Genomic DNA, 21,810 nt, shown 5'->3' with positions numbered 1-21,810 from the left:
CGTCATATCTATGTGTAAGATGAAAGTGACTACACACTCACTTGATTTAATGATAATCGGGCAGCACTTCGTTTCCTAAAACAATCGTTTCTAATAAAACCGAGAGTTTTATTGAGAAACCGGGCTCTGCGAGGGTTTGGCTTCAAAACCGAAAAGATAAATTTTTTCGGGTCTTCGGGCACTTCGGAACGTATTTTGGGTGTTTGGTATAATACCGGGGCTTTGGGGGAAGTTGGAATGGAAGAAATATGAGTTTAAGGGTGTAAAATGGCAATTTTCCAAATTATCCCCGGGAAGTCTCGCACCCTTCTATTTATAGGGTGAGGCTTCAGACCGAGGGGGGCAGGTGGCAGCAGCAGCGAAGGGCAGGTGGATCCAGATGGCTCGCATGCGAGGCTCCAGGTGGTTCATGCGAGGCTCGGACACGCTAAGGGGCACGCGTCGCTCCGCGGTTGGACCGACGCTTCGGATGCGAGGGAGTGCAACACGTGTTGCCAGCTGCTCGGATGACTCATCAGATCGGAACACGGGGCGGACACGGGGCGAGATTCAGACGAGGGTGACGTGGCCAAAGTTGGGCCATGCGAAATTCCTCGGTTTTCGTGTTTTTCTCGATTTTTAAACCAAAACTTCTAAAATCCATAACTTTCGTATATGGGCTTCGGTTTTGATGTTCTTTATATGCACGTGTAGGTAAAATTATGCTCTACAACTTTCGTTTAGACTTCGTCGGCTAATTTTGACTTTAATTTTAATATTATTATTTTTAACAGACCGGGACAGGAAATCCGTTAAAAATTCATAACTTCTTCATCTGACGTCCGTTTTCGTCTGTCTTTTTACCGTTGTACTACTATTAACTAGCCCTTCGATTCTTGTTTAGGTTCTGTCGGCTAAAAATCACTCGATCTAAAATTCGAGTTTTTAGCTGTCTACTACTAAGCTGAAACTTAGAAAAATCATAACTTCCTCATACGAAGTCACATTTGGGCATTGTTTTTATACATACTCTCGGTTTAACGAACACTACGACTTTCATTTAGATCACCAAGGCTAAAAAGTAGTTTATCAAAAACTCACTTTTTACCTCATTCGGCGCCGTGCCGGTTTTGTCGCGAAACTTCGACAGGTCAAAACTTCTTCGTTATAACTCGGATTTCGGCATCTTTATATATCTGGAATCCTTGCCACGACCACTACAACTTTCTTAATAGATATCGGCTTTATCTAATATTTATTTTCGACGCTTATTTTATTCTTAATTAATTAATTCCTAATAATTAAGCATAAAACACATAATTCACATAATATTCACATAATTCCTCTTTATTTCTTCAAAATGAGTTATAAGGATTGACCTAGAATATTACATCATCATTAATGCCTATCTTAGAAACACGAGCGTTACAGTATGAGATCCAACAAACCTTCACCTCTTTCACAAGATCCATTGAAAGATGATTTTGTCATCTTACCCAACAGACAAGATTCGCATGTATCATCTGAACTTAGGTCAAAAGATTACAACACTCCATCATTTTGGAGTTAGGCAATGCATTTCTTGTTGACATGTCCAAGAAGAAAATGCCACAAGCATGATTTGTCTAAACCATTAGATAAATCAATTTGAAAAACACTATTTGCTAAATTGTCTACAATCATCACAGTTTCATACACACCATCACAAGGTAAAGCTTCAAAATAAAAAGACACCATCTTTATAAGCAGAAATAGAACCATTTCTGACGAGTACCAATAATTTATTAAATCTAATCCTAACCCACTAGTAACAACTAAGCCATAAACTACAATCATGGTGATAGGTGAAGATCGTGTATTCCCCATTATTAAGTCCATCCTTCCATGCTCCACATCCTCACTTCTTTTTAGCCCCTGCAAATCAGAACAAATGTAAAATCCGCATCTTGTATTAAGGACCCAAGAACGAGAAAATGATGAGTTATTAGATAAAATAGTGTAAATTCCTACCGAGGTTGGCTTTAGCTTGCCATCATTGATATCTTGCAAGTATTTTGGGCAGCTTCGTTTCTAATTCCCTTTGTAGTTGCAGTAGAAGCAAGTGGCCTCTTTACGATCAGAGATAGGTGGAGCATCAGAAATGAATTTTCCTTTGGGTCCATTGCTAAATCACCCAACATGAGATTTTCCTTTCCATTTTTTCTTAGGAGGACCTTTCTTCTTTTTCCCTTTCCCTTGATCTATGGCCAGAACTGGAGTAGTAGTAGGAGTGGAGGCAACACCCTTTCCCTTCATTAGCGCTTCAGCTGTTCGCAGGAGGTTCTGTAGTTGAGACAAGGTTGTCTCATTGTTGTTCAAATGATAAGTCAAAATGAACAGATCATAACAACTACGTAGAGAGTGCAAGACTATATCAATAGCCAGTTCATCATCAAAGTTCACATTGAGCTTGATCAACCTATCCATGTATCGTTGCATCCTATTTACATAGTTGCTCACAGACTCTCCATCCTTCATTTTGCTTGTTATGAGAGACTTTACGACCTCATACTTTTCTTGAGGAGCTAACTCATGGTAATTTTTCATAAGGTTCTTGATCATCTCGTACGACCAGTAATCCTCATAGTGTCTCTGCAAATCAGGAGTCATTGCGACCACCATGATGCAAGCCACTTTTGTTGCATCATTGTATTGTTTCTTGTAGGTAACCATTTTTCATGAGTGGCCTTCTCTTTGTCGATCTCATCGAATGGTCTCTCAAGGACATACTCTTTGTCCTCAATATAAAGGGCCATCTTTATGTTGCGCATCCAGTCATTATAGTTGGTGCCATCCAATTGCACCTTAGAACAAATGTTCAACAAGGAAATGATGTTATTGTTGTTGGAGGAGGAGAAATCAGAAGCATTAGTTGGAGTAGACATCTGAAAAAGAAGATAGTTTGAGTTAGATAAGGATAATCCTCAATATAACACCCAAAATGAAATATTAAGGCTAGGATCCAACTAGATAATTCACAACTTAGAAAAGGGATGTTGTAATCTAATTGTATATTATATAAAGGTAGGTAAATAACGATTTACCAATTCCACCACAAGAAAACAAAATTTGAACGAATTACGTTTTAATGAAATTCCTAGATCGGTTGAGATTCATTGAAACTATTCAATGGCATGTTTAATCTCTATTATGCTATTCCATTTGTGACTGGGATACCGAGGATCACAAAAAAGATGTGAATAACCATGCAAATTAGTTTGGTACTCTCGATGTCATTTATCATCTCATTTTAATGTGCCGGTTAACCACACGCGCTCCATTAATCAATGATAATTTTTGAGACACCCAATTTCCACTCTTTATTAGTCCTTATTTGTGTGTCGGTTCACCCCATACGCTCCACTAACAACTTATAAAGTGCAATGTGCAGTTTCATGGGTAAGCACACAAATTCACATTTTTCCTAAAGTAACTAAGATTGGGATTTAAATAAAATAGTTTAATTACTTTTTAATCAAGGATTAATTCATTATACTTATTAATGAGAATTAATTTTGTCCTATCAAACCCATTCGGCTAACGACCCTCCACTAATCAAGAAAGCGGTGGGTGAGAGTGGAAACCCATTCAACTACCATTTTATAGGTAGTTTCCTTATACCGCCTTATAGACCTTATAGACTAGCTTTGTGAATGATGCGTACTAGCGGTTCGACTAACTTAATCTTATACATATAGTAATTTATTAAACTTTTTAATTCTACATATCGTATAAGGTGTGTTTTAAAACTTTTCAAAATACTAGGTTTAAACTTTAAATTTCAAAAATTAAGAAAGATTTTAATTTAAATTTAAAATTAAACCAAATGATTTAATAATCATTTATTAATTAAACTTTTAATTAATTTTATTAAATCAGTTGATGATTATCCAATTAAATTAATCAAAATAATTTAAACATAATCCTTCCCCCTAAATTTCGAAAAAAATGGGTAGGGATAATCTAATTTTATAATTATCCTATTTAACTAGATAAACTGATAATTACTAAAAATAAGGAAAACCTATCAATACCTATCAATTTTCGAAATTAGTGACTTGGGGAGGAAGGTAAGGATTTCAATCCTTACCTTGTTTTTGAAATCTTGAGGGGCAAGAAACCCCTATTCAAAATCGAAACTTGTAGGGCAAGGTAAGGGTTCCAACCCTTACCAAAATTTTGAAAATTAGGGCCTAAGAAACCCTAATTTTGAAACCCTTTTCCAAGAGGGTTTAATTTCCATGAACCCTAATTGATCAATTCATCTATTGCAATTAATTAAACAGAAAACAAGCCAAGGCTCTGATACGACTGATGGGTTTTATGTAAAACAAATAAAATCTTCAATGTGCATGCAACCCTAATTTTGATCTATATTTTCTCTTATTGAATATAAAACTATAAACATCAAATAAGAACCCTAATTATACGTAGGCATTTTCTAAATCTAGAAACAAAGAAAGAAAACATACATTTTGATCCTTTGGAAGCAAGCGCCATAATTGTCGTGCCTACAGTTGTTCACACCCAAGCTAGGAGTCAACATGAGGAGGATTGTGGGGGAATGGAATTTTGGTTTTCTCTTGAGGAAGGAGTGGCCAAAATTATGAGGGTTTAGGCTCATTATATAGGTGAGGTAGCTTAGAGCCAAACTTAGGGTTTTAGGAGGAAACCCTAATCCCTTTGCTTGGTGACCAAGCAACTCATGAGCCTCCATCCTAGAGCCCTCAGATGAAAATTCTATACCCTTGCTATATGTGTCCATCCAAACTCTTAGAATGAGGTTCTAGAGCCCTTTCCTTCTACTATCAATAAATTGCGAAACAGCCCCTGTACTTTTAATTAAATTAATTAATCCCAAAATTAAATCTAATTAAAGTCTGATTAATTATTAGTTAAATAATATGATTTATAATTAATATATTATTTTTATAATACTTTAATAAATTAATTATTTCAATTTATTAATCAAATAGTAAATTAACCTCTCTCTCTCCAAAAATCGGTCTTTCCAATTGATAGGTTTGAGGGCAATCGAAAAGTACTATGCTACTATCAATTCAAGTATATATCAATTATAATTAATGAAAGATCTAGTATGATCAAGAATCATATTAAAGTGATATTGCTAATTAACATATGATACTAATGGGTCACACTAACAACAAGTTGATATAATTGATTATTTATTAGAAATTGATTTTAATAAATATTCAATAAACTCTTATAATTAATTGGAAATTATTTATTTCATGAAAATAATAATTTTCATTAGCAAGTAACATAACGTATATCATATCGTATGATTTATTAAGTCATGTACATTATTTTGGACTAGAAAGATATTTGTCTTTTAGCCAAAAGACGAAATTTATATTTTATAAAAGAGTTTACAAAATTTATAAACTTCATGGCTTTTTTTTTATAAAAGATGAGAGGGAACAAAACACATGGCCTTTTGATTTGTTTAATCAAAAGTAAGACATGTCTTAAAGTATGGGGGAACACTTAGACTTTATGGGACATGATGTGCTTAAAGTGCTAAGGAATTAAGGATAAAGAATTAGCTTTATCAAGGCTTCAAAGCCTTTCATTTTGGCTATGCCAAGAACAAAGTTGCTCCTTATTTCTCTCATTCTTCTCACTTTAAATGTTAGAGTTTACTTGCACATGCTCTCTTGAAGTTCATAATTTGGTTATGAACTTTAAGCTTAAGAGCTTAAGAGTTTTACAAGACTAGCTTCTTAAATCAAGTTGGATTATTGTTGGTGTCTCAAAGGTTCCACATTCTTCATCAACTTCCAAGCCTCCCAAGAGGACCCAAAGAACAACAAAAGTTGTTATTTATTCATACTTTCTTTGGTTGGTGTTTAAATTTTTCTATAACTTGCAAGATGATCCTTGGTGGGTATAAAATGTTTATGTTATGTTCGAAATATAAAATCTTCCGTTTGCCATGATATGAGTTTTTAGAAACTATTTTTGAACTAAAACCCAATCATTGGTATCAGAGCCACCTCGTAAGTTTGGTTAGATTTTTTGATTTTTGGAAATCTTAGTTTTTGGAGAATATGGATAACTTGTTTTTGAATAAAAATAAGTTCATACATATTTTCTATGACAACTTTATAATTGTTATTTTTTTTATGTGACAAAAGATTCATGCATCTTTTGTTATTTAAAGTTGTCTTAAAAAAACAAAGGTTGTTTAATGTGTATGTTAATGTGTATGATGTGCATAAACTAGCCAAGGACCATTGTGTTTGTTGTGTTGGTTGTTTTATAAAATGGTTGTAATAATTTATTTATTCATATGGTGTGTAATAAAATAAATAGAGTATTTTTCTTGATTTTTTTTATAAGCAATAAATTAGTTGTTAGAAATAATTTATTTGTACAAAAATGTAACAAGAAATGAAGTTGGAACCAATTTTTGAAGACAAAAGTGCAATTTTCGAGTCTAAAATGTGTGCATGATTTTCAGTGACAGTTTCTGAGAAGTGTCACTAATGCTATTTACAAAGGGTTGTTGGACTTTTAGCTACAGTTGCTGAATTTTGCCTTCAAGAAGTTTTTCTAATCCTTTGCAAGCAATTGGTGTTTACTCAAGTGGAAGCTTCTTCAACAACATTACAAGAAGATTTTTGGTCCCTTTAAATGTCCCTTTAGGAATGGAGTTGACATATTTTGTGTTGGCACACAAAAAATGTCATTAGTTGGCTATGTCTATGCACATATGTTTTTATGCATGTTTGTGTTGTTTATTTTATTCAATTATTATATTATGTGTGGTTGATAAATTAGTTCACATGCTAAAATAATTTTGGACAAAATAAACATCACATGGAGTTTGGTTTTCAAAATTATACCTAAGATGTAACAAGTTATTGTTTTAAAATAAAATATGGTTTTATAAAAACGTTAATAACGGCAATTTTTGAAATACTCAATTATAAGTTTTAAAATGGTGATTTTTGTAACTTATACAAACTCCAAATATATAAGTAATAAAAGGAAGTTTTATTAAAGATATAAAAGGTTCAAATGCACTCAAACTTGATACCTGTTATTAAAATTGAATCGCGTCAAATTATATAAAAACTAGCTTTTTATATAGAACCTTAAAATTGATTTTCTTTTTGACAATTGGTACCATGGTTTATTATAGGCATGTAATAACAATGATATCATATGTTTTTAAACTAGAATTATAAAACATAAAAGACCTTTTTTTTACAAACCTCGAATCTATGTAATCCTTTTGAAGAACACTCGCACATCTCTTGTATGCACTAGTGGGATAAAGGATACCTAACCGCTTAGTGTTGTCTTTTGATGACCGGCGTGTCTTCACGATTTCTATAACCAAGTTATAGGTCGATTACACATGTTTTTCAAATTGGACGATTTGATCAGAAATTTTTTGTGATAAATGATACATAAGCAAGAGAGTTCTGTGGCATAGATGGGATCAAACATGTCTAATTAAATTTTTTATTAGTGACCCCATAAATCTAGGAATTATATAGCAAAATATAATTGATAATAGATATCTACCGGGTTGGATTCAAATGAATGGGATAACGCATACCTAACCATTTATTTGTTTTGCAACTTTGATCCTAGACTTTGATAATTATTTTTTTTGGAAACTAAAAGGGTATTAATTATTGAAGATTAAATATTGAAATAGTAAATGATTTTTGTTAAAATTTTGTAGTTAAATAATCCATTCTGATTATCATGAATTGTCATTTTCTTTAATGGCTTAATAAAACAATAACATTCACTAGATACAACTTCAATGAATGGGTTCATATCTTAAGAGACAATCTCATGAGAGATATGAAATTGTATACACTTAAAGGTCCTAGTTCTAAACTATTTTCTTTGAGCAGTAAGTCTGAACATGATACCTAGTAAGGCATCACTGTGATGTTGGGTATGTCTCTAAAATCAAACTAGGAAATATGCAAGGCCAAAAGAATCACCTTGTGTGATCCAGGAGACCCATGTTTTATGGACTGAACACCTGTATGCCCAAGAAATCTACTAAAGCCCACATAGATGGATCTTGTTTCATTTGTGGATGTTGCGCCATGAGGGAGTGAAGTTGCGCCACGAGGTTGATGTTGTGCTATCTCTAACTTGCTCCAAACCACCTTTTGGAAGATCCGTTCCTTGTTACTTGATATGTTCCTTTGTTTGATGATCCATTTCTTTCTCATAAGATCTGTTCCTTTATCACATGATCCATGAACCCAAGTGCTCCATTTTTTATCTAAGTGCTCCAAATGCTCCACGAGCATGATCCAAATGCTTTAGTCACATTTAATAAAATCATTTCTCTCTCTATCTCTCTCTCTCTCTCTCTCTCTCTCTCTCTCCCCTAATATCAGTTCTAGCTAGTCTAGGTCATAAGGGCAACCCAAAAAACACTTTGCTTCTATTTTCAAGTTTATACAAATTTAATTATGAACTTAGATACCTTAATCCAATAGTCTCCTACTTGGATAAGTCAATAACTACATTTGCAAGTATAACCAAACAGCAAAGAGTGCTTTCCAAATCCATAACTGAGCTCATATTCAAATCAAACTTTAGCCCTAGGATAAGTGATCAGATATTCCTTCGTTCTTCGAGATATCATATGAACAGAGTCATGGATTAAATGATCAACCTTAGGTTCATTAGTTCTGTGTCCCGATTTCCCGATTTGTGATCAAATTCATACTACAAAATTGAACACATCAATTCAGTCCGGACCAGGCCTCGTTCTTATAGATCAACTCAAATCACTGAGGGCCCAAAGATATCGCTTTTCCTTATTCAAGCAAATGGAACAAATTACATTGACTATATAGTTATATCTTTTACTCACCAAATCATACATGAAATAACCCTTTATAACATCCAGTTACGAGATGCATTTGAGCAACCTAATGCACAACTGGTTCGCAAACTATAAGCTATATATCTCTGTTTTAAGAATAGTAGATATTATCATATTACAATTACTTGTGATTGAATCCATGAAGTAATATCTAAGATTGGGTTTATCCAATACTTAAAATCTCCATTTTTTAAGTACTCATAAAAATTGTAGCAATCCCATGCAATGTCCAATCTCTATGGACAATCTACGATCGATTCATGATAGTCTTGATTCACTACTTACTTCCAAAAGTATGAGAAACTATGGAATTTCAATAATAAAATTATTCAGGACGTAAAACATGCAAATTGAAACACAATAATAAACTAATTGCCTATGGTATCAAACCTTTTGATTATAAATAAATCTCTATTGTTTAATCACCATAACAATTACAATTTTGTTCATTGTATATTTTTTGGTGTAATCAACTAACAACTCGAATTAAGTAATATCAGTCATGCCATGTTCTAAACACACATACTATGCCTTTATATGGTCCTTCCTTTGTGAACATATCGACTGGACATTACTCCAATGATGCTCATTTCATAATTACTAATTCTCTTTGATATCTAAGATGTAGTGGAATTTCTTCTTTACATGCATTGTCCTTCTGAGATATCGAGGTTCTAAAGTCATAGAAATTGAGCCTTCGATATTACAGAATGTTCCACTCGAACTCAAGGCATACTCCTTTAACACTTCTATTGCATTAAACTTTCCAACTCACATGTATTTATAATCAAATCTTATTATGGAAACATTTCCATGTTCCCATATGACCACCAATTCTGAACAAGAATCATATTAATCCAAAATGTGTCACTATTGTCCTTCCGAAACAATACCATAGTTCGAACTGTCCACAAGAAACCAATCTTCAGCAAACCTCAGAATGTTCGTGACAATTTATTTAATAAATCTAGTGATCACTTAAAATTCTAGTCGTTTTTCTCATAATGATTAGAGCATTTGAAAAATAAGAATAAGCGAATATTATGGCATATGTAATCGATCCTCTATTCGAAGCATATAGGACTCGACTGATTATATCTTATATAAGGATTTGATATATGTTCAATCTCTTGCTATAATAATTTCCATATAGAGTCTTCTATGTTGAACATTTCAATACACTATTGATATATGATTTTGACTAACTTCTATTAAATATACGATCTAAACCATTAGATTCGTAACGAGGTATGAGTGCCCTCTCCCTTAACTCCATTATAGCGAAATAGTTCCTAACTTTTGCAACTTGCAAACTAGAGACATTGTTCCCTATGAATAGTAATGTCAACATGCAATACCAACATAACAATTATGCTCCCACTAGCTTTGACATGTACTCAGAAATCAACTAGACTTCTAGAAATCAATACCCTTTGACTTTCTCATGGAAGTGCAGATTCCTATTCTACGATGCTTCGTGAAGCCTCTAGTTGGGCTTCTTAAGCTTATGCACTCTATCTAGATAATGTATGTGTTCAAACCCTTTCAATATGTGATAAACATATCTCCTAAAACTTTTAACATATCCTTACCATTTTGCACAATTCGAAATATAAAGAGGGATGCCGTAATCATATTGTAAATTCGAGAATGAAATTGATACAACCATTATTCGTATCGATCTTTATCATGTCCTTAAAATGTACTAGAAAAAGTGTTTCCTCATAACCATTTTCATGAATTAGAGTGAAACCTTTTGCCACCTAGTTTCAAAGGTCCATACATTCCCATTTATGTAGAACCTTCATTTTCAACCTACGGCCATAAGACAAGGTTTAGGACAAACCAAAATCACATTTAGATCTCCTTCATGTACCGAACTTCGTTATTTTTCATTTCTTGCTTTCTGGCAGCTCAAAGCCCACTAGTGCTTCAATTCCTGTTAGCAGCTCACTCGTACTGATTAGTGTACCTTCACTAACCAACACACCTTTATTTTGCATTTAAATGAAAAACATATAACTCATAAGAATTACCAACTTAACTGGAAGAGCATAGAAATAAGAATGTATCAATAAAGACAACAAGTTTTCAATATGACTCCCACTGGCTTCTTGACACATAATTTTTTTTCTCAAGAATTATTTTTTGACGAGCTAAAACAAATATGTGAAAGTTTATGCAGATTCCTGACATGATAACACTCTTTAGAATTGGATTCAGTTCATCTTTTGTTTCTTGACTGCCAAAAAACATCATAAATCCAATTCTTAATGTACTTGAACGAGAAAGCATTCTTACTCCACATATTACGAGGTGTTATCACCCTTTTTAGTTTTAAATGAATTTTAAGATATGATTTAGAGTTACTAGATGATATCTCTACAACTCGATTGGGAATGAAGTATGACTCATCTCTTGATCGAGCCATATCATACAATATACGATACCTCTTCTTAGTTATGCAATTACACTAAGATGATCATAAAACATGATACTAAAGTACTCTCCTTTCCTTTCAGACTGGAGAATCTTTTATCTTTCTTCCTAATGCACACTTTTATTAGTTATGCTATTCATTGAATATTTTCAAAGTATTAGAATTATGCTTCATCCTATAAACACAACCATATTTACTGAAACATCAATAAATCATGATGAATAGAGTTATCATCCCTTGCGGTGGATCTGAAGAGTTCATAATAACATGTACAAGATCCATTAATCCATCACTTTCCTCACAGAAACATGTGAAAAAAGACTCTTTCATAATTTCTCTAATGAACAAAAATCTCATGCATCATCAAATTCGAATTGTATGACTCTAAGTTTTTATCTAATTGAAACTTGGTGATGAGACTTCCTTTCACTTGGTCAAATTTGACAATACTACAAGCATGGTATTATAAGAATCACATTCATAGCTAATATTGCTATTATTTGAAACACACTCATCAATTCCATTGCAAGTAACTACAAAATAAGATAACAAAACTTCATTTTATTGATAAAAGAAAATTGAAACTTGTCCTTATAATGCATAAAAGAAAACTATGTTTCTAGACATCTCCAATGAGTAATATCGGACTATTAAAGCTATCCTAACTCATTTTTAGTAGCTCAAAATTATGACCATCGAACCTGCAGCAAGTTTCCATTTATCACGATCAGATTTAGCTACATTTTCTCAAGCTTCATTCTTTCTCTTAGATCATTTAATACCATCAAAATGTGATCATCACATCATGTATTAAGAGTCTATGAATAGGAACTTATAAAAAATAGAGTTAGATAATGGATGTACCTGAAGTAGAGTCACATCACTTGACTTTACTATCTCTAAGATCTTTTAGGTATTTTGAGCATCTTCATTTCCAATGTCCCTTCAATTGGCAATAAAAAAATGGACTCATTGGGGTTAACACATGTAATGATCTCAGAACGAGCCTTTCTCTTTACCATAGAATCAAATTGTTTAACCTTAGCCGATCCTTTTCCATTGGGAAGATAAACTTTTTCTTGGTTACCATTGTAAATGTCCAATGAATTCTTGGGATTATGTAGAAGAATTTTAGAAGAGATTAATCGAGTATGGGAATCAAAATCAGAGTATGAATGAACACGAGAAGTAAATAAGGTCTGGTTTAAGCTCTCATTATTTCCAATGAACACGAGTATAAATGATAATAGAAACTGGGAAAAACTCTATCATCTACTCTATGTTCAGCTCCTATTTATAGGGGGCTGAAAGTATAAAAAAAGATACTAAGGCTAGACATTCACGCTTCGTATAAACTGATGCCTTAGTAAAATACATAATGAACATATGAAAAAGACAATTACAAAAATTCGACATAGTACAATAAAATTCGACCCTACAATCTCCCCCTTTGTAATTATGTCGAAATTCTCAATTCGTGAGAATCTGTGCAACAAAATTCATCATCCTTCGTATCTCAGAATACCATCTAATAACCTTCCTCAAAGCCACCTTGTCACCATCATTGTTCTTCTTGCAATTATTTATACGAACAATAAAGTTCGTATATTGAGAAGTAGTATATCTTTCGATCTATGAAGTCTGGAACAAAAATCTCTTTGCTTTACCATTCTTGTCTTTTCCCACAAATACCATCCCAAAAGGTTTTAACGAAATATCCCCATCAACATACTTCTTTAATTCAGCTTGAGTCTTCGGTAATTCCATTGCAACATTCACTTCCTTTCCCATTGCTGATGCTAATTCCACATCAGTCAATGCCAGACAATCATAGTAATTGTCTATGAAGATTTTGATATGCCCAAGACCAAGCCACAAAACGTCTTTATCAGTCCCCTGAAGTTGTGAAACATCTATGTCTTTCAGAATCAATGCAACTTGAATCAGATCATTCAAGTTTATTAAAGGGAAATCAGCAACAGAAAAATCACAGACTTGGTTGTTCACTCTTACAACATGATACCGAAAGTTCTGTATCATATTCTTGAACATTACATCCTTCTTTATGCTGATAACTTTCTTAATCTTCATCAACGACCAAATCTCTTCCGGTTCTTTTCCAATGACTACATGAAACCTAAGTTTCATATGAATGTAATCATCCTCATTGTCAAACTTCTCCATAATCTTATATTGAGCCATTATAAACATCATTTCGTTTATTGGAAAATCAAGCTGACTCATATCAGTGTTAGTGATAGAGTAGTTTTTCTTTGGCTTCTTCTCAAAAGCATGCATATGATTTTAAGCAACCCTTGCTTCAATGTTTTCATAACTGTACAACTTCTTCGGATCTCCCTTTTCTATACCAGGTGGATCATTTTCACGGAGTCTCACTATGCTTTGAATTTGCCTTTGCTTCACCATTTCAGGTTCAATTTCAGCCTTTTTCTCTTCATTATACTTTTCAACCACAATAACTTTTCCTTTATCTCTATCACCTTCTGAGACTTTTGGTTTTGCCGAACTTGAACTTCCTCCTTCAGTTGGCGCATTAAACACAATCCCCTTCAGAATGGGTCTTGTTATTGTTTTGATTGCTTCAGTTGTATTCGCCTTTGAAACTATTGGAATTGTGACTTGAGTAGAAACAACCTTCGTTACTTCACCAGTAGTAGTAACAATCTTCTCAATCTTCTTTAGTTTATCAACCACTTTTATAACTTTCGAAGGTTTGCTTTTTTGAACTTTCTTTTCTCCCCCTTGCACCCCTGTGACAACAGGTGGGGCACCAGTTGGTAACATGTGAGCAAACTTCGAAATGGGAGCCACAACCTTCTGAATAGCCTGATCCAACGAATGTAATTTCTGAGTTAAAAACTCAGGAGTTAACAAAGACGTAGGAGCTGGCTTCGACACTAACTCCTTTAATTCCCCAAGCATAACACCCATCTTCTCAAACTGCTGAGCATCAGCTTTATCCTTTGCATCAAACTTCGGAGCTAAAGCTTGATACCATTCAACAACGGTTCGTACAGCAGCAGCAATAGTATCAACATTGGACTGAAGTGTTGAATAATTGGAAATCAGCTCCTGTAATTCTTTGGAAACCTCAGCCTTCAACTCCTCAATCTTCCTATTCACATCTTCCCGAACAGTCTTCACATCTTTAACAAAAAGAACATGTCGTTCTTTTGTTGTCAAACGAACATCCATGAGTTCAGAGTTAAACGAATCCGACTGAGCATTGACCCACAACTAGTTATTCTTATCCATAACATCCATCTGTTTTTGCATGCGATGCTCCACAGCTTTGAGCATCACATTTAATTCAATGCCAGACACTGAGTTCTTTACTCCTGAATCGGCTATTGAAGAATGGCATTGAGTTTTCGATTTAGGATCTTGAACTGCTTACCAGACATCAACATATGATCTAGTATATCTTATTCTTCTAAATCGAAATGAAGATCATCAAATGTACCTCCGAAACCTCCTCCATCTGTTTCATCATCAGAAGTTGGTTTTGGTGGATCGGTGGATAGTGATGGTGGAAACAGGTGTAATAAATGGTCGAAAGTTGGTGAAGTAGTGGTAGTGGAAACAGGTGTAATAAATGATAGTAATGAAACAAAGGAACTGGTAATAGGTTCAGGATTACCTTGAGAAGCAAGAGGAACACTCACCACAATATGCACATATGTATTAGATACGTTTGCAATAATTGGTGAAATTGGAACCTTTTCAGGATTAGGTTGAGATACAACAACATCGATTGGAACTGTGGTTGTTGGAGTCGAAACAGCTTCAAGAATAATTTGTTGGGATACCTTCGGAGAATTCGTACCCAAAGGAGATTCTGGAACAACCTCACTATCGGATGATTCTTCTCGAACAATCATCTTTCGTTTCTTCCTCTTCATGTTTATATGCTTCGCTACATCCTCAACTCTTCGCTTTTTGGAAGATGGGGAAACAGGAGCAGGTATTTCACAAACTTTTACCCCTTGGCGATTAAGCTGAGGTTTACGAACAGTGGGATACTGATCTTTTGATGAAGTTCGTTTCTGATATGTAAATGTCCATAACCGTATGAACACCTCTGATTTCGAAGGGATGAATTCCTTCGAAGATTTAGGAACTACGTTCTCCTGAGGCTTCTCCGTTTCACTTGGAATCTTCTTAGGAGACTTTGTCTTTGATTGTTTCTTGGGACTTTCGTGAACAACATCCTATTCATGAACCTTCTTTGATTTCTTCGACTTCTTAGATGACCCTTCATCACTAGTTTTTAGCAAGACTCCAGTTTCGATTGAAGGATTAATATGTTGCAAGTATGCCACCAACACTGAATTTGTGGGATCAACCTTCTTCAACATCCCATCAGGTTTTCGAGCAACATTTGGGAATTCATCTGAATCATCTGCAACTTGCTTTGGAAAGTGATACTTTGTGAATTCTGCCATAGCCTCATCAGCAGGAACTGGAATACCTTCTTTTTCATACACATACTGAAGAACCAGGCTCCAGTAACGTGCACACGAAATTCCTTTCACCACATTCGTGTTTTCCAAACTCTTTCCAAAGTTGTGTAGCATAATCAACATTTTGATCATAATACAAACTTGCTACCATACCATAAAGTTCCATTCACCCCTTATCCATCCCTACACTTCGCGCAGTTAAGCAACGAAGGTATATCCCAAACAAAAAATTCCATATGCACGGAAGACCAGATTTCTTGAAATCACTGATCTTAACTAGTGGTGGTTGATGAACCATCTCGTTAAACATGAACATCACTTGATCAGCAGTAGGTTTGAAGAATGGAGGGGAATTTGGAATTACCAAGATTTGAGTAAACATCTTCTTCGAGAGACGAATTCGCTTTTCATTCGCCAGATTGAAGGTGATCAGATCAGTGGCTTTGCTGTAAGAAGCAGTGGAACCAGCCATAGAGAGCCATGACAATGGAACTGCAAAAGCATTGAACATTGCAGTTGCAAGACCTGAATGTTTAAGAGCAACAATCAACATCTTGAGTTTTTCTGGATACAGTGACACATCTCCTTCAACCTGATAGTTGGTACTTTGGATCTTTATCAGTGGTTGAGAAACAACTTCTTCAGTAGTGTAATTTGGATCAGCCGCCATTGATTAGGGTTTTTAGAGCTTCTTGAAGAACAGAGAAAATTAGGGCTTTTTGAACTTCTGGAAATTTGAATGCGTAATTGTAAAAGGAGAGTAGGATTTCCTTTTATATGTAACCCCTAATGAATTCCAAAAGTTTTCTGGAAAGAGTACCCCACGCCTGTCCTTGAAAGTCGTGCACAACTAGTCGTTAAACGCACCACGTCAGATAAAGTTCCTTGAAACTCGGGCCACGTTGCCAAACCGTCACATAAGACTGTTCGTTAGTACCAATTGGATAAGATCGAAAACCTTCGGCATGGAGGTTAGGCTCTTTCATCTTTAGGATTAAAGATGTAGTCATTTGCCAGACTTTCGAAATCATCAGCCTGAGTTGGTTATACTCAGAACCTCAAGGATTTCGTGAGTGGAGTGTGCCAAAGAAAGAAGATAAAAAGCAAACTAACGAAAAGTTAGGATCTGTGATGTCGAAAAATAAAATTTCGACACAAAGGCAGATAAACCTCGGGCAAAGGTTGGTTCGTTAATTATCAAGATAGACAATCAACAGCTTTTGTATGTTCCCATGAATTACAATCGAATCCTTATAGAGAAGTATCGAAGGGCTTCTTTTTCAAGGCTTCGTGGGTGGCTTAAAAATTTTGTTACATATCAACCTAAACATAAGGTAAGTAACTGTAACCGAAATTTCTTGTTTGACCAGTGTAGTCAGTGACAAGTATGCTTTGGATTAATTTGAAAGTAACTTCGAATGACAAATGAAACTCACCCGAAAATCATATTCAAGAAAAAAATTTGAGCTGGATCCTGTTGGGTAACAAATATCGTGGGTTTCAACAATTTAATCAAGATCACGCAAAAGAATTGAATATGATTTGGAGTTTCGAAAATTTGGTACTGAAACAAATGTTTCGTGAAAGCTGGAACGTAGTTCCCCGTCAATTCCTTAAAAGTTTAGAAAATTGGGTTTCACTTTCATCACGGCCTCATGATTCAAGATCATAAATACAGAGTTTTGATATGCCTAAGTCATGATTGGTTTAATCAATGACCTCTTGGACATATGTCATTGTGTGTGAGATGTGTTATAAGTTTCAGATGAAAAAGATTGTTTCACGAATTCAATTGTACCTCTGTTATTCTTGGACTAAACAGAAAACTCTTAACTCATGTGAGAAGAGTTAGGTAGCTCAGTAGACTAACGTGAATGCAAGCCAGATTGGGAAGAAATTTTCGTAGTGAAAATTTTCATTAAGGTTTTCGTAATCACACATTGAGTCAATAGAGGCTTGGTTCGACATGCTGCAGCATGCTTCTAGGGATATTCTAACTACTACAAAGTTCTCGAAATTTTACCTTACCCTAGAAACGCAAGCATGACCCTTGTAAAATTTTCGTGAAATCTGCACATAGAAAGAAATAACAAAGTACAAAAATAACAAAAATCTTTTTGGTATTTTATGTTTTTGAAAAGAACGAAAATATTTTTGTGTTTTTAAGTTTTTCGAAAATTAAAACAAATAACAAAAGAAAATTTGTTGGAATTTTTGATTTTTCGAAAAGAATACAAACAAACGAAAATATTTTTGGTTTTTCCAATTTTTCGAAATTAAAAACTAAACGAAAACTTAAAAATGTACCAAACAAACTAAACTTTTATTTCCCAAAAGTCGAAAACGAAGCGTGTCGAAGCGCTGAACGTGAACAGTAACCTCTGAATGGTTGATATTGTTAGCCTCTAAATGAATCAGAATTACCTATGAATCGACAGTTTTGCATAACACTTCATTATCATTCTTTCGAATTCAATCCTAGAACAGAACTTGCTTCGATCATTCCCAATCCTGTCAAAATTCGAACAAATGATTTTTCATCCAATTCTTTTGTAAAAATATCAGCAAACTGATCAGTTGTTTTTACAAACTGAACTTCAATATTGTCATCTCCCACATTGTCACACCCCAAAACCGGAACAGCGGAATACGTTCTGGGGGGGAGGACGTCATGTATAGTATCATAACAATGCATAATAGTAAAGACAAACAACAACATCCATTGCATTAAGATAATAATTGTAATACAAGCGTGTTCTGTACAGTTTGTAAGACACCAAAAGTATAATCAAAATAAAAGATGAGTCTTGTATGTGCTCCATCTTCTAAAAAGCTTCATTTGTACCTGTCTACTGATGACCTGAGAATACAAGTTATTTTGAAAGAGTTTATCAGCATAAAGCTGGTGAGTTCATAAGTATTTAGTGTCATTGCTTGTATAAAAATGTTTACAACAATGTAGTATAATAGCTGATATCAATGTTTGACAATAGTATACTCCTTAGAAAATCCTATATTTTCCAGTAAAAGTAGTCTTCTACCAAGACCCGTTTGTTTGCATGTTTGATCCTTTGAAAATGTAAAAGTTTTCCCCAGTGAAACTATCAGTAAGAAAATATAGTTTTGGACTTTATTCATGTTAAGTAATTGGGAAAATAAGGTTTTACCCCAACAGTGGCATTGCCGGCTAAATGAAATAAAATGCAGACTCCAGGTAGTATTAAATGTACAATACACCTCGGGGGGCCTGTTTGGCCTTAAATTCTTAATGTGTAATTAAAGGTTTGAATGTGAACTCGTATGTAACCATGCTGATTGACGATCGAATAACTGATGACCCTCCGACTCATCTGTAATGATGTGACATTTTGTCACCCCTTGGCCTTTCGGCTGGGACTGTAGCTAGCAGTCGGGATGTGGGAGTGTCTGTCCTGTATAGATCTATACACACAATGCCCGCTCTCCCTCCAGGAGACTCTGGTTACACGGTGATACCACGGTGAAGTGTCGTATCGAGAAGTAGTATGTCACATTCTAATTATAGTTTATACTCTTTGTATATTGTATAATGTATTTTTTGGTATAATGTATAGAGTGTTCTCTTGTATAGTATATAGTATTCTCTTTGTATAGTATTTAGCATGTATTGACTCATAACTGTACTGACTCTGGTAGGTGTCATTGTAATAGTAGTAATCCTTAACTATACCTATTATAGTTAAATAGTAATGTTGGTTGCATGCCTTTGATACACAAAGGTACTGAACTGAAGTGAAGACTTTTGTATCCAACACAAATATATATGATATATAACTAAGAATTCAACGACAATCGGACAAATAACGGGATACCCTAAGTCCAAAACCAAACATGGAACAGGAAATAAGGTGGGCTATCAATCCTAAGTCCTTCAAGTCTTACTTATATAAATATATTAGTATAGATATGGGTTTGTAAATAAAGCAAGTTTAAAAGAGTTTGAAAACAGTTTTGGCATTTAAATAGTTTGATAAAAGGTTTGAAACACTTGAAAATCCAAAGTTTGATGGTAATTTGAAAGCAGTAGCAAATCTTGTAGTCTCTTCTAGTTATTAATCACATGTGATTGATACAATAACTATAACAGTTTAACTTGTATCCCCCCCATAAAAGCATTTAAAATCATTTAAAAGGTTGATTTAGGGGTATGAACTCACCTACAGTAAGTAACTCAAATGAAAAGTCGATGCAGGATCGCCGGGTGTCAATTGCAATCTTGAGCACAAACGAATCCTATTTTCCATGTAATAACACTTATATGAATACACTAGTAGATATAACCACTAATGGTGATAGAGACGTGTCTTAAGGACATAAAAACACTTAGAATTAAGTGTTACCAACTCATATGGTTGCACATAAGGAGTGTATGGCCCTATATTGGGGTGTAAGGCCTCAAAAGCATGGGTTTTATGTGTGTGCGACCAGAGTGTGCGGCCAAAAGTGTGTGCGGCCGCATACTCACTATGGAGTGTGTCAAATATGTGTTTCCAAGCCTTTGGGATGTTCTAGTGAAGGTGTTTTGACCATTTCTTAACCGGATTGGGAGTTTGTTCTCATTTTGGACCTTAAAAGGGTGTGTGCGGTTGCACATGGCGTGTGCGGCCATGTGTGTGTGGCCAGGCCTATGTGCGGTCGTACACACTCCTACAAATGTGTCCAAATCGATTTTCCAAGGCTTTGTGATGATCCTAAGAAGGTGTTTTGGTCGATGCTAAGCTTGGATGAGTGTTTAAGCCCATTTTAGGACCAAAAGATGTGTGTGCGGTCACACATGATGTATGTGCGGCCGTACACACATGAAGATCATCTAAAATGATGATTTCATGGATCAAGCTCAAGGAAAAGGCTTTCGAATGTGTTGTAGTAAGGATCTAAGGGTGTTTACTTACTTGTTTTGATGATTGGAGAGGAAAACTTGAAGAACTCTTGAGAGAGAATGTTCAAACTTGAAGGAGTGTGAAAAAGGGTGTAAGGTTGACTTAGGGTCCTTTATATAGGCTGAAGAGTGAGGCTAGGAGGGTGTGCGGCTGGCTGTGTGCGGCTGGCTGGCCGCACACTCGGGTGTGCGGCCGCACACACCTTGTTGGGTGTGTTTGGCTCGATTTAGAGATGCTACACACATCCTCACCCATCCTAAGACTCATATCTAAGTTATACTAAGCCTCAAGCACTCATATAGACCCAAAACTTCATTATAAAATAGCGAGACGAGGCTAACTTTAATGAAAATGAAGAATGTATAAGTTATAAATTTCGGGTCGTCACACACATGATCTTTAATAAGATGATAACGAAAAGAAATATGTTTGGTTTTCGAATGTTGTACTGGATTGTGACAAATGCGTATAGCACTTCGTGAGTCACAATACAATGGAATCTTTTTCATATTAATGGCATAATCACGCAATTGACTCTAGATCCAAATAATTTGCGAAGTGCAAGCGGCAGCTGCAACATACTCAGCTTCAGCAGTAGAAATTGCAACATAAGTTTGCTTTTTCGATTGCCAACTTACAAGCGTCTCATCTAACAATTGACATCCTCTACTTGTACCTTTTCGATCAAGTGTACACCCTCCCAGATCTGCATCTGAAAAAGCTTGAACGAAAAATCCTGATTTCGCAGGATACCGTAATACTAACGAAGTTGTCCCCTTGAGATAACGAAAAATGTTTTTCACTGCAATCATGTGTGGTTCTCTTGGATTTGCTTGATACCTAGCACAATTACATACGGAAAACATGATATCAGGTCTACTTGCAGTAAGATAAAGCAATGAACCTATCATGCTCCTGTATAAAGTAAGATCAACCGCAGGTGTATCTAATTAAGGATTTAGCCTCGTTCCAACCGCCATTGGTACTCTTAACTTCGTGCTATTCTTCATTCCAAATTTTTCGAGCAAATTCTTTGTATATTTTTCTTGATTGATG

At 34.9% G+C, this 21,810-nt stretch overlaps 1 protein-coding gene across 1 annotated transcript; it reads right to left on the bottom strand.

Moving 5' to 3' along the window:
- Nucleotides 1-2,148: 2,148 nt before the first annotated feature.
- On the bottom strand, nucleotides 2,149-2,691 carry LOC145157450 (uncharacterized). Its single transcript, XM_079076488.1, has one exon. It carries the CDS (start codon nucleotides 2,689-2,691, stop codon nucleotides 2,149-2,151), a length of 543 nt encoding a protein of 180 aa, XP_078932614.1.
- Between the last annotated feature and the right edge of the window lie 19,119 nt (nucleotides 2,692-21,810).

The sequence above is a fragment of the Lactuca virosa genome, chromosome 2 (assembly GCF_052849685.1).
Source record: "Lactuca virosa cultivar CGN04683 chromosome 2, Lactuca_virosa_CGN04683_v6, whole genome shotgun sequence".
Taxonomy (NCBI): domain Eukaryota; kingdom Viridiplantae; phylum Streptophyta; class Magnoliopsida; order Asterales; family Asteraceae; genus Lactuca; species Lactuca virosa.
The sequence above is the reverse complement of the archived record's forward strand: the minus strand, read 5'-3'. Positions and strand labels throughout refer to the sequence as shown.

What these genes read in the sequence shown, in the direction of transcription:
- LOC145157450 (XM_079076488.1), bottom strand. Translation starts at nt 2,691, where the DNA reads ATGGTTACCTACAAGAAACAATACAATGATGCAACAAAAGTGGCTTGC.